This window comes from Artemia franciscana, chromosome 21, assembly GCF_032884065.1.
Source record: "Artemia franciscana chromosome 21, ASM3288406v1, whole genome shotgun sequence".
NCBI lineage: Eukaryota > Metazoa > Arthropoda > Branchiopoda > Anostraca > Artemiidae > Artemia > Artemia franciscana.
In genome coordinates, this window is record NC_088883.1 from 18,127,245 (window position 1) to 18,140,570 (window position 13,326).

General features: G+C 36.1%; 1 protein-coding gene across 3 annotated transcripts in view; it reads right to left on the reverse strand.

Annotated features, from left to right (window-relative positions):
- Positions 1 to 13,326, reverse strand: part of LOC136040865 (titin-like) — a 76,325-nt gene that overhangs the window by 19,470 nt on the left and 43,529 nt on the right. For 2 of the 3 annotated variants that reach the window (XM_065725250.1, XM_065725252.1), the window contains exon 2: positions 5,068 to 7,069. In XM_065725250.1, coding sequence (XP_065581322.1) covers positions 5,068 to 7,065 — 1,998 coding nt within the window. In that variant the 5' untranslated portion in view covers positions 7,066 to 7,069. Of the gene's footprint in view, positions 1 to 5,067; positions 7,070 to 13,049; positions 13,068 to 13,326 lie in introns of those variants that run through there. The other variant, XM_065725249.1, reaches the window with a different exon arrangement.

Below are 13,326 nucleotides of genomic sequence, written 5' to 3' on the forward strand. Positions count from 1 at the left end.
CACTTCCTAATAACCATTACTATATGTAAACAATGGTCAAAGTTTGTAACTTGCAGCCCCTCCCCCGGGGACGGTGGGGGATTAAGTCGTTCCCCAAACATAGTTATTAGGTTTTTCGACTATGTTGAGCCAAAGGCTGTCTCTAAATTTTGATCCGGCGACCTTGGGAAAAAATGAACGTGGCAGGGGGCCAAAGTGCCCTCCAATTTTTTGGGTCACTTAAAAAGCGCAGTAGAAATTTTAATTTCCGTTATACTGAGCTTTCTCGCGACATTCTAGGACCACTGGGTTGATACGTTCACCCCTGGAAAAAAACCCAAATAAACACGCATCCGTGATCTGTCTTTTGGCAAAAAATACAAAATTCCACTTTTTTGCAGATAGGAGTTTTAAACAACTGCCAATAGGGTTCTCTGATACGTTGAATCTGATGGTGTGATTTTCGTTAAGACTCTATGACTTATAAGGGGTGTTTCCCTCTATTTTCTAAAATAAGGCAAATTTTCTCAGGCTTGTAACTTTCGATGGGTAAGACTAAACTTGATGAAACTTGTATATTTAAAATTTGCATAAAAATACCATTCATTCAATGTAACTATTGGCATCAAAGTTCCGTTTTTTAGAGTTTCGGTTACTATTGAGCCGAGTTGCTACTTACTACAGTTCGTTACCACGAACTGTTTGATACAGGCGAAATATCCGCGTTGTTTTAGTCTTTCATCTCTTTTCTCTCTACTGGTCGTAGTCTCGTTTGATGTTTTTTTTCTCTCTTTGTTGTTTGCCACCCTCATAAGAATGTTTTCAGAGCTGAAAACCAGTGATTGCGTAGAAATTATCGACACACATATTTATATTGGTAGATACTCTTATGCAGTGCCATTATACACAATTCCTGGTTGATTATTATATTGTCTGATAATTTAGTAGTTTTTTCGATCACCTGAGCATTATGCATAATGCCAAATTAACCACTATGTGGGTAGTAAGGTCATTAGTAATATCAAGCCTGTTCTTTTATTTAATATTTCCTACGCCCCCCCCCCAATCTAACAATAACATACCTTAAGCTAAGAACATCAAACAGACAAAGAAGGACAGTAATTGTTTTTTTTTCTCTTTAAAACACGATATAAATATGGTGAGCAAGGGATAGAGAATTCATGTTATCACAACGAAAATTTAAAGATATTGCTCAAGATTATCTATTATTTATCGAAGCTTTTACCATAAAACTTTTTTTTTATCTTTAATCAAACAAACCGCGGCAGACATTCAATAAATAAGACAACTTCATAAGTTTACTATGCATAGCAATGGATTTAGTATCGAAGCTACAAGTAAAACAAGAAGAACATTATCAAACACTAAGCAAATATGTTTGAAAAATATGAACTAAGGTACTGGATATCAAATTAAAACTTAATATATTGGGACCATACATAAACAACACCATTGAACTGGTTTCACAACAACCAAGTGAAAGCATGTACAAGTGCCAGATCTTGTCAGATGAGCGTTAAGCCTCGTGACATGACATAATGATGTACACTGTGTTTTCATCCTTGTTACAATCTTGCTTAAAGATTTACTGCTTCTGCAACCTTCAACACAATCTACTTAAGTAACTGGTTAGATCAGTAATTTTCAGTCAATGACTAACCTCCAATCCTGAAAATCATCATGTGACGTTATACAAGGGGTACCTGAAGCGACTACTTCGCATTATTAATGTGAAACCAGCAGGTTTCCAATCTCCACAAGTGAATGCTACGGCGCGACATGTTCCTTAGCTCGTCACCGTACATTTTAGTTCATTTCTAATAATGTTACTCAATCTGGAATTTAAATCTTGACTTAGATTTTATGAAAACCCATATGTTCTCCTTGTGGTATGAGCTTTTCTATGGATAGTCCACGAAGGAATTAGCTCCCAATGAAAGAGGGTGACTACAAGCTAGTGAGTAATATAGAACTAGAGGAGATTAGTTAAGTCTTCAACATAGTGAAAGGGAAAGCCTATCAAGGGTTTTCCTGCTAATCCATGTTAATATTTTTGATGAGTTCTATTACCATCAAAAACTTCACACATTTTACAAGTTTGCAAGTGGCGGGGTTTGCAAGTGGCAGGGGTTTGCAAGTGGATGGGGGTTGCAAGTGGATGGGGGTTGCAAGTGGCTGGGATATTGGGAGACTTCTCTGATCACTTCTCTTAGTTTTGAGAAAAAGATGATGCTAACAATTATGGAGATTCCCGACCAATAGCCTTAGACAGTTGAAATAGTGATAGGAAGGAAGTTACAAATTCGACTCTTTAAGTACATTTTATCGTATGACGAACAAGCTGGCACGTGTGTTTAGCTACACATAATTTTCGACCCGCCATCACTTTGAACTAATCAGTGTTGCTTATAAAAGACAAGGGATTATGATTATGCGTAGACATTGATGTGTACCTAAGCGCGTAGATGAATAGGACTTAATGGAAATAAGGACCAGGATTTATATTACAAAACCTTGATCCTAACATACTAAGAGGTAAAATGTGTCTATTGGCGGTACTTATTGACCTTAAAAAAGCTTTTGACAAGGTGGAAAGGGATAAGTTAACCAGTTGTCTGTTTTAAATTGGGCTATCTTCTGTGAAGTGGGTCACCTCATTTCAGGGGGGTCAGAGGGGTCACTTCCTCCGGGCGCCGATATTTTAGGGGCGCAAAGTTTCAAATACATAATTTAATGGTTATAATCATTTTGTAATTTCTGAAATTATTTTTCTATTAAATTAAAGTAGACGGCGCATTTAATATATAATAATTAATAAAATAGTTAAATAATATCCTAATAATAATGATTAAAGTAAGATACTAAAAATTAAAAAATAAAGTATCAATTAATTAATAAAAAAAAAAAAAATAAAAAAATAAAAACAGAAACCGAAAATAAATTACCAACTAATTAATTGAACATAATTTTGTTAATAAATGAAAATTTTGTTAAAATCTGGCCTGAAAATTTTTGGGGGACAGGGAAGGAGGGGCATAAATCAATATTTTGCCCCGGGCGCAAGAGAGGCCAGAACCGCCACTGCTTCTGTGTTCATTTTTTTTTTTTATTAAATCTATGTGACCTGGTTATAAGAGTTGTAACAATGCCACGAAAAATGATTCTTACTTCAAAATGAAGGTTCAAACAGGCAAGGGAACTACCTCATGGATTATTCAACATTTTATTAAATGAGTTGATAAGATTTCTGGGGAAACATAAGCTCCATCCCCGAAGTTAGGACTGTTCGTAATACCAAATATTGCCAATTTGGAAATCAAGAGCATCTTTTTGTTAAGTCAAGCACGATTAAACCTTTGTGTATAGCCCAGGGCTACATCAAGGCATTAGGAAGTGGAGGAATGGGTTGAGACTGAGACGCAGTCAGTTAAACCGGAAGCTAATCGGAAAGCACATGATGAGGTTTCTGGGGTTTCGGAAAGCAGGTTTCGTTAAGGTTTCGGAAAGCAGATGAGTTGATAAGGTTTCTGAGGAAAACGTAAGCTCCATCCCAGAAGTTGGGATTGTTCATGATACCGAACATTGTCAAGTTGGAAAACAAGAGCACCTTTGTGTTAAGCCAAGCACGATTAAACCTTTGTGTATAGCCCAGGGCTAAATCAAGGCATTAGGAAGTGAGAGATGGATTGAGACTGAGACGCAGTTAAACTGGAAGCGACTCGGAAAGCAGATGATAAGGTTTCTGGGGTTTCGGGAAGCAGGTTTTGTTAAGGTTTCGGAAAGCAGATGAGTTGATACGATTTCTGGGGAAAACATAAGATCAATCCCAGAAGTTGGGACTGTTCATAATACCGAACATTGTCAAGTTGGAAAACAAGAGCACCCTTGTGTTATGCCAAGCACGATTAAACCTTTGTGTATAACCCAGGGCTATGTCAAGGCATTAGGAAGTGGGGGGATGGGTTGAGACTGAGACGCAGTTAAACTGGAAGCGACTCGGATAGCAGATGAATAGACATTTTCTAAGCGTAACGAAGTAAGAATTTTGTCATTGAGGGGTTTGGTTCAGAAGAAGGGATAAATTCCCGTAAACTTTATTTTAACTTGTTCTGAAATTAAAGTGACAAATAGTGTCAAATGCCCGGGCTATATTTTCGTTGGTAATGGAACTTGGAAGCCAAATATAATTGAAATGAAGTAGAGGGGTAAAACAAAATCATCAACTATTTTACTTAATAACACCTCAATGGGATTTAAGAATTTAAGCGTATACAAGAACTTGTTCAATAGTAAAATCAAACGTATCAATCATTATGGAGAAGAATTACGAGGTGACATAGCATATCAAAAGGAGACTATGATTATACTTTTACAAATGACTCTTTGGCCTTAATGTTGCAACACATGATGACGCTGTAAAAACGGACATAGAACTGTATACTCTACTATTGCATATGAAATCGCAAATAGTCAATTCCTAGTGGAAAGAGATCATCAGGCGATAGATTACTTAAAGTAGCATATGAAGAGCATTCAAAGATACAATCAATTAAATCGTGTTCCTTTTAGGTTAAATAAATCTTAAATTGTTAAAATATCCGGGTAAATTGCTTGTCATCTCTGTGGTGTAAAACAACTTACGAGAGGATATCCCCTAGATCTCAAAAAATATTAAATAACCCCCTCTATCCCAGTACATTTCTAAAATTAGACGCCACTGGGGGATTGGGATCACTCTGGAGCGTAGATGTTTTAGTCCTATGTTTAACTCTATTGAAAATGATGAGAGCCCTTTTCTCTGCAATCCAAAGCGATTTCAAGATCGAAGACGTAATACATCAAATAATATTCATTTGATATTCCCTTATAATTTGTTGGCTTCAATAAACACATTAATCCATCTATCTACCAGTTTAGACTCAAAATCCTAAAAAAAAACTGTTAGAATGAACAAAAATTATGCGTAAAATCAATGCATGAAAGAAATTATTAGGGAAGTTAATTCACTAAAAATAGAATTAATCACTAACGATGACAACAATGCCTATAGTACAACAATCTACTTACCGAATAAATCTGTTTAGTAGGAGCTCGTTTAACATCTTCTACATAACTTGGCGTCTCTGTTCTATTACAAAAGTTAAAAACCATAGTATTTTGCTGTTCAGATTGCCGACCTTTGGTACTCTTTTTGGGAATCACATTTTCATCTATTTCATTAGGTTTTTGCACTAGAACTTCACCCGGTTTGTTCTGATTTTTCTTTTCTAATGGAGGGGATTTTCTACTGTCAACTTTCTTTTCTACTGGAGGGGATTTTTCCCTCTTTGGCAGTTTTTCCACAATTTCGGTTTTATTTTCTATTTTCTGCATTGCTGGACGAACTATTTCAGTTTGTTTTTCTTGCAATATTTGTTTCGTTGGAATTTCTTTCACAGTGCCACTTGTATTTTCCACTTTTTGCACTGCTGGACGAATTATTTCAACATGTTTTTCAAGCAATTTATCTTTCTTTGCTGTTTCTATGACATTTTCTGTTGTATTTCCCAATTTTTGATTTGGTTGATTGATTATTTGAACTTGCTTTTCCTGTCCTGTTTCCTTCTGTTGTAAGTCTTTGACTTCCTTTTCGGTTCTATTTTCCTGTTTCTGCACTGTTGGGCGAATAACACCCACTTTTTTATCTGTTGACTTAATGGCCGACTTACTTTTGTTAAAGTTGAAACTGACAGATTCGCCTTCATTACGTATATTCTCTAAAGCTCTAGCTTCTACTCTTTTAAACGCGCCATCAGCGCTATCTACATCATTAGATTTACCTACATCACCACCATTGTTATGCAACGCATTTTGTGAAATATGTTCATTCTGTGTTTGGGCAGTAATTTGGGCAACGGGTTTTTGAGTTTTGTTTTGGATATTGTCAGAAGGAGCTGGAATAAGAGATTTTTTCGGCTCAGCTCTAGTTATTCTAGACAGCTCATTAGCTTCACTTTTTTGAACAACATTCCTTAACTTGGCAACATTGGCAGCACTTTCATTTCCAGCCGTGTTTATATTATTACGTTTTACAGGAGGCATCACAGTTTTATTTTCAGAGAGCTTGTTTTGACTAAAATCAACCGAATCTTGATGCGAAATCAAAATTATTTCTTTCATTCTTGGCGGTGTTGGTATTGACCGAACAGTTTGCCGAAAAGGTCGACTTCCTGGGCCGAATTTAGGTGCCGTTATTACAGGCTTAGGTCCAGAAATAACAGGTTTGCTAAATCCTCTTGGTCCTAACATGACACGTGGAGGTGGGGTAATTTTTCGTATTTCAGGTGCCTTTGGGGGTGACGGTATTTTAGTATTTACAGGAGCAGGCGAGCCTTCTCTCGACCCTTTTCCTGACAGATTGTCAGAAGGTTTTTTTTCTTCAAACATCCTTTTCACCTGCTTAACTGTATCAGGAGGTGGTAACTGGCTAACCTCCATGCCATACCGAGTATTTGTCGAAACTCGTCTGACCTTTGGGACCGTAGGCAAACTGACCTCTGGAGGCAAAATAACCGGAGCTATGGTAGTTACTGGAGGTGTTCTAGAGTCTTCAACAATAACTACTTCTTTGAAAGGTACTAGCTTGTTACGGTTCGATGAAGACCTTAAATCACTAGTTGAAACGCTACGTTTGCTTAGCAATGGAGGTTTGAATGGTATAACTACGCGATGATCCGCTTTTCTGGCAGAGTCCACAGAAACAGGACGACAGGCCTTGATAACATTATTCCGAATAATTGGTTCCGTGGCAGTGGGACTTGGACTTAAAAATCCATTTGTGTCTTTGTCTAACCAATCTTCTAAGCTAGCGGTTCGCCTTAAAGTACTCTTCTGCTTATCTTGATCGCTCACCGTTTTATTCAAAAATCGAGAACGTAACTTGTTGACAATCCCGGGTCCATATTCAAGTTCTTCTTCTGAAGATCCAAAACTGTTATAGCCATCTTTTGTCCTGTTCGGTGGAAAACTGTAAGCACCATTCTTTCTAACAGTTCCAAGCAGAGGAACTGTAACAGTTGTGGCCATCACCCTAAAATAAAACTATAATTAGCATCACAGATTAACCCCTGGGGAGGGGGGATATCACAAAATTTTTGCAGGGATGACTGCTGAAACACCGAGTGTCCTAATCACGTACAGAACATGGTTCAGAATTGGTTATTTTTATCCTGAAAAAAAGCATTGTTATAAGATCTTTTTGTATTTATTGATAAGATGTCCTATTCTTAGCTAAGAAAAATCAAAACATAAATAACGTCATACGTACCTACCTGCTATTTTACACATATTTCTATTAAATTAACCACAACCTCTATTTTAAAATAATAATAAAAAACTTTTTAAAATAATAAATTTTATTTAAAAATAATAAATTTAATAAATTTTAAAATATAAAATAAAAACAGATATATTCTACTACCACAGTTGGTGTTTTAAAATTTTAAACTTTCCAAACCAGCAATACATGGCACCTTAAGAAAAACTGCTTTTAGGCTCAAATAATGAATCAATCTCAAATACTATTAGAAATGATTGATTCTGACATTGTAGTTTAAACGTTTTAGGCAACACTGACATTTGCTTTTCAATGGGAAAATATGCAAATGAACAAAATTATGATTATTCAAATAGGTCAGATTCCATTCATAACAAAGATGTAATTCACGACTATTGATATTGTAAGGAAAATAACCAATCTTTAATCAAAGACTTGTCAAAAGCCTAAACAATTGGTACACTTCTATAATGAATGTGAGGCTAAGATACAGTTTTCTTATATTCTAGTTTTTTCCATTCTAATGCCAGTTCTAAGAAAATTCCAAAATTTCCCGATCCTCTATTCCATCAAATCTCCCAAAAACTGGCAACAACCCATCTCTTGGTTGTGATAATTTCAGTTCGTTCACAGATTTATTAATTCATTCACAGAAATTTATGTTCTTTAATGTATATATTCACTCAGAAACAAGTAATCTTGCGACAAGTAAGTGTAAATTACACCAAAAGGACAAGACAGTCATGTTGTTTGATTAATAAATCTGGTATATGATATATTGATGCATAAAAACTATAGGAGAGCTGAAGGTAAGACACCAATAGTTGCACAGGGTACATAAACCTTAAGTTTGACTTATTAAATAACTTTATTTGTGCTTGTTATAGGTATTAATAGCAATCTCAACTTTTCATTGAATTTTTTTTTTACCTTCTTCAAACTTAACTCTTGGAATGAAGCCTCGTAAAAAGAGCAAAAGGCCTAAAGCCTAAAGGCCTAAATTTTTATTTGCTCAACTTTTTTACTTCGAGCTTCAGATAAGATAAAGTCTCTCAATTCAAAGTATTAGTAAAATCATTTACGCGCAGATCTATAGAATCCAATAATCTGATAAAATTTTTCCAAATAGCCTAGCCTAATTTCAATATTCTTATTCAAGGGAATAGGGTTATTAGGAGGGGAAGAAGCAAAAATTGAGAGAGGGGTATTACGGTCAGAGCCTTCCAAAATCTTAGTGTTTTATAAAAGCGCGTAAGATATTAATGAACAAGGTATGCGTCGTTGTGCGCGTGAAAGGTTTCCAAAGAATACGAGAAAACAAGCAAAACGGATATAAAACCTCAGTGGTGACATTTTCTGATGACTTTTCACTATAGATGAAAAGATTGAATTATTGACAATGCCCATATATGCGCAATCCTTTATGTAGCCTAGACTGTGCGGCATGTCGAAAAAATCCACAAATAAGTGCTTAATCAATAGGTATATCCTTTAAATTAATTCAGATCAAAATTTAAAACTTTGACGCATATTTTTGTTTCATATCCTAGTTACCCAAACCTGTTTCAGCTACTCCTTTGACAGTTGATTTTTAGCCGGTGAAGATTTAATGAATAAAAGAAAAAGTTTTAAATACCGAACGTTTAAACATTTGTTTTTAGTTTGACAAAAAAGTAAAGAAATAATTTATTATATTTTTTTACAAAGCAGGTAAAGGTGCTTAAACAGTATTTTATTTAAGGCCCCTTTCTTCACTAAATGCAAATGGTTTCCCCATGTTTTAGCATTAGTAACAAACTTTTCTCTCCTTTTCACGATCTTTTTTAAAATCTCTGGCCTTTTATTTTCCTAACATATCCCTACCAATGGTGGAGAAACTCCCAAAGGTTTATGTTACCTCTGAAACAAGTGATTGTGTGACAAGGCTACTCTTCGAATTTAAACCAATGGACTAGATGCATTATCCCATTTATTAGATTCCATCCATCCGTTAACCAAACAAAAATTATTAAGCTGATTAGGCTTCTTCTAACAGAATAACCTCAACTTGCTTAAAAATTTTCAAAAGTAAAGATTTCAAAGAAAAATTCAAAAATGTCCTTGGGTAGATGGATATAGCTAATGTCGAATATCTTATGCTGAAAGGTTACAAGGAAATTGAACCTTAAGACCCAGATTTTTTGTTTCAACTTTGCAGAGGATTTTTGGGAACACCCAAGGTCTCTATACCTCAAAATGGTGCATTAATTCCAAGGTTGAATTGCAACCTTTTGGTGCAAAGAATTATGAGAGTCCTGAGATGGGGCAACCCGAATTCAATCAGTCTTTTTTATACTAACGACATACTTTGATAGCATTTACGTAGCTTTAATTAACCTTACACAAGGCATTAACTGCTTTTGAAGAGCTAAACCACCCTCCAAGCCAGATCCCTGTCTACAGATGCTAATACAAGTAAAAGGTATTAAAAACATTCTTTTTAATACGTTTAGAAAGAGCCTTGAGTCACTCATTCGCGTAACACACGAGTTTCACCACGAATCTAAAAAAGTCGCGCCGGAGCTTCCAGTTTCAGAAACTGCACTAGAAAGTCTCAAATTTCAAATTCCAGTACTTTTGGACAAAAGCCAAAACAGCACTTTTCTCTCACAGTTCTCTAAATTTGTATACGGGTACTCCCTTATTAGATGGAATTTCATATATATTAATCTAAAAAAAAAACAAGTTTTTCAGAGGGAAGTAAAGAGCGAAGTTGAAACTTAAAACAGACAAAAATTATTACTTCACAGCCAATCAATAGAACTAGCACATATAAACCAACTATTTATGTTTTCCTATGCTTTTAGGATTATAGAAAACTAGCGCTTTAATGAAAACACAATAAAAAACAGGAATATTGATTTGGGAGTCAAAAGTGAGTATGTAGACTGACAACAACAAACAATCTATAAAGCTTTTCATAGTCTTGCACCGATTGTAACATCGGTAGCTTTCAGTATAAAATTTAAATTATCTTAAAAAAGCGTAAAACTAAATATTTTTTTAACAACCGCAAAGTCCAGCATACAGAAACATTGGATTGATTCACCAGGTAGCATTTTGGTCTCGCCAGCTACAATACCAATAGTGAGTAATATACAGTCTTAAATTGTGAGAAATATGCTTTAGTATTAGAGAGAGAGAGAGAGAGAGGGGGGGGGGGAAGAGAAAAAGAGAGATCGGTATATTTAAAAACTATCATAGCATAGCTAAATTCAGTTTTTTTTTTACAAAAATCATACATTTAAACAAAAATCACACACTACGACTCAGCATTAAAAAATTATGTGAAGAAAGGCACAAATGAGTTGGCGTAACGATTAGTTCGTACTTTAGGGGGTAGAAGTTTATTTTGTAACCGAGTTCGGCTATTGGGAGGGGCTGGTTCGGGTAGTATTGATCGGTGGCTCTTATTGGCTAGGACGGATTTTCCAAATTGCTGAATAAGGTGTTCAAGCCGGACTTTAAGTGGAGATAAATTTAATTTAGCGAGGGCTTGATCATAGGGTATGTCACGGTTTCGGAGTATAATCCTTGTTGCTCTTTTCTGGACGCACTCTATGTCGCGTAATAGGTACGCTATGCGGAGAGCAGATGGACCCCACACCGGGCACGCGTACTCGAGCAACGGGCGAACATAACACATGTAGGCATGGAGAAGACTTTCAGTATCACACCCAAAACGCCTCATTTTTGTAAGTGTCTGAAGGCTTGCATTAGCCTTGTGGACGGTTAAATTAATATGGGCACTGAAACTACAGTCACTAGTGAAAGTTACTCCTAAGATTTTTATTTCGTTCACAATCGGGAAAGGGACTAGAGGCATATCTATATTCCGCTTCAGAGGGTTGAAACGAATTATCTTCGACTTGGCTATGTTAATGGTCAGATCATGACTTGAGCATTCGGTCTTTAGCTGATCAAATAACTGGTCTGAAAACTGCTTTGTTATGATAGTGTTTTCGACCAGGTAAGCGAGCACTATGGAGAGATCATCTACAAACTTTTAACGGTCGTCGTGATGATTAAGCAGGGAATGAATTACAGTCAGGAAAAATATTCCAGCTAATTTCGTGCCTTGTGTGGCCCCGCAAGAAGTATCTGACCATGATGAATCCGAATCGTTTCCGTGGAGTGCAAAGACTTTTTGTTTTCGGCCAGTTAAGAAGTCAAGTACAAGGCCAAGGGTGCGTCGTTTGGCCCCCATTTAATGGAGATTCGTGCCTGCAGTGAGGTGGCGGATTAGGTCAAAGGCCTTTCGGAAATCCACTGCGCAGATGTCGACGAAACAGCTACCTTTTTCAAGCCATTGGAGGACACAGTCAAACATCCGTACTAGGTAGATTGTAGTACTATACTTGGGGAGTCCACCGTACTGGAATTTATCAATACGCCCATGAATTTGTTTCAGAAGAAACTTGAGTATAAAGGCCTCAGTTACTTTCGCCAAACAAGGTGTAAGTGAGATCGGGCGGAGATCGTCGCATGCAATAGGGGTGCGCTTTTTTGGAATAATTCAATATAGGCACTTTTCCACTGTGACGGGAAATAGCCAGAAGCAAAACACTCGTTAATGATGCTGGACAGTGGTAATGCTATGAAGGCTGCATATTCACGTAGCAGTTTGGCAGGTAATTCACCAGGGTATGAAGATGTATTCGGTTTGATCTTCCGTAATTCCGTGTAAACGTCAAACTCACTGACTATTATGTTGTTCTCAGGCTCACATTTTTCAAGTAAGGTGGACTTTTCATGAGCCGTAATAGTTGGATAGGTAGTGCAGATCTTGGTGAAGAATTCACTCACTTCTTCTGCACTGATTAAGGACCCACCATCGTTGCTGATCTTTACACTGCTGTCAAAAGCTTGGCCGGCCACTTTTTTCACAGCGTCGTGCCAGTTTTTAAGGTCTGAAGTAAGTAGTTGGGAGGGCATGGTTTCACGACCATAGCGAGCTTTGGCTTTCTTTACCGAAGAGACTATTTGATTTCGCAATTTTTTGCCGTTGATACTTGAAATGAAGATGAAATAAGATATAATATAAACTTTGGAAATTCGATTATATCTCTCTATACAACAGTGAGTTTCAAGCTATGATACAAATTCTAAAGCTAGTCTATAGTCCTAATACTATCAAGATGGCTTCATTTCGAATTACTGTACAAACTAATCATGAAATGTCCTTTCAGAACCAAAAGGAGAGCCAGTTATGGAACTGGCCCATTGCGCAGGAATGATACCAAATTAAACTTAAAAGAAAATAAAGCAACAATCTTAAAATGAATGTTACTTTATTTATAAAAGGGATTGATAATATTTTTATTCTAGAAAAAGTGTCCTTAATTGGTTTGCTTTTACTTTACCAAAACTCCTATATTATTTTGTGTTTTCAGCAAAGCGCTAGTTTTCCATGATCCTAAAAAAATAGGGAAACGTAATTAGTTGGTTTATTTGTACTAGTTTTATTGATATATATTAGATAGGTTGTAATGTAATAATTTTTGTCCGTTTTGATCTCCAACTTCACTCTTTACTTCCCTCGGAAAAACTCAGTTTTTAAAATTAATCTTTGTTCGTTTTTTATTAGAATTTAATGTAAAAACAGCTTTGCCATGATCCTTCTCTTATTTATACGGAATAATGAACGTTCGTTTTAAGTTTTAATCTACTCCTTAGATACAGTGAAAAAACTTACATTTAGTATAATTTCTAATTATCACCGATGTGGGGATATAAGACACCTCTAGAAAATACCACAAACAACCTTGACAGCTACGAAAAACTTTCGGTCTAAAACATAAGTTTCATTATCTATACTTCACAAAACATTACATGTTTTTCAGGAACGTTTGTCTTTCGATGATCAAAAATCTGTTTATACTCGGCCGACTTCGCCTGAAAAAGCCATAATGAAGACAGGGCTTTATAAATCACCTACTGACTAGCAGAAACTAGAAGGCTACTGTAACAAA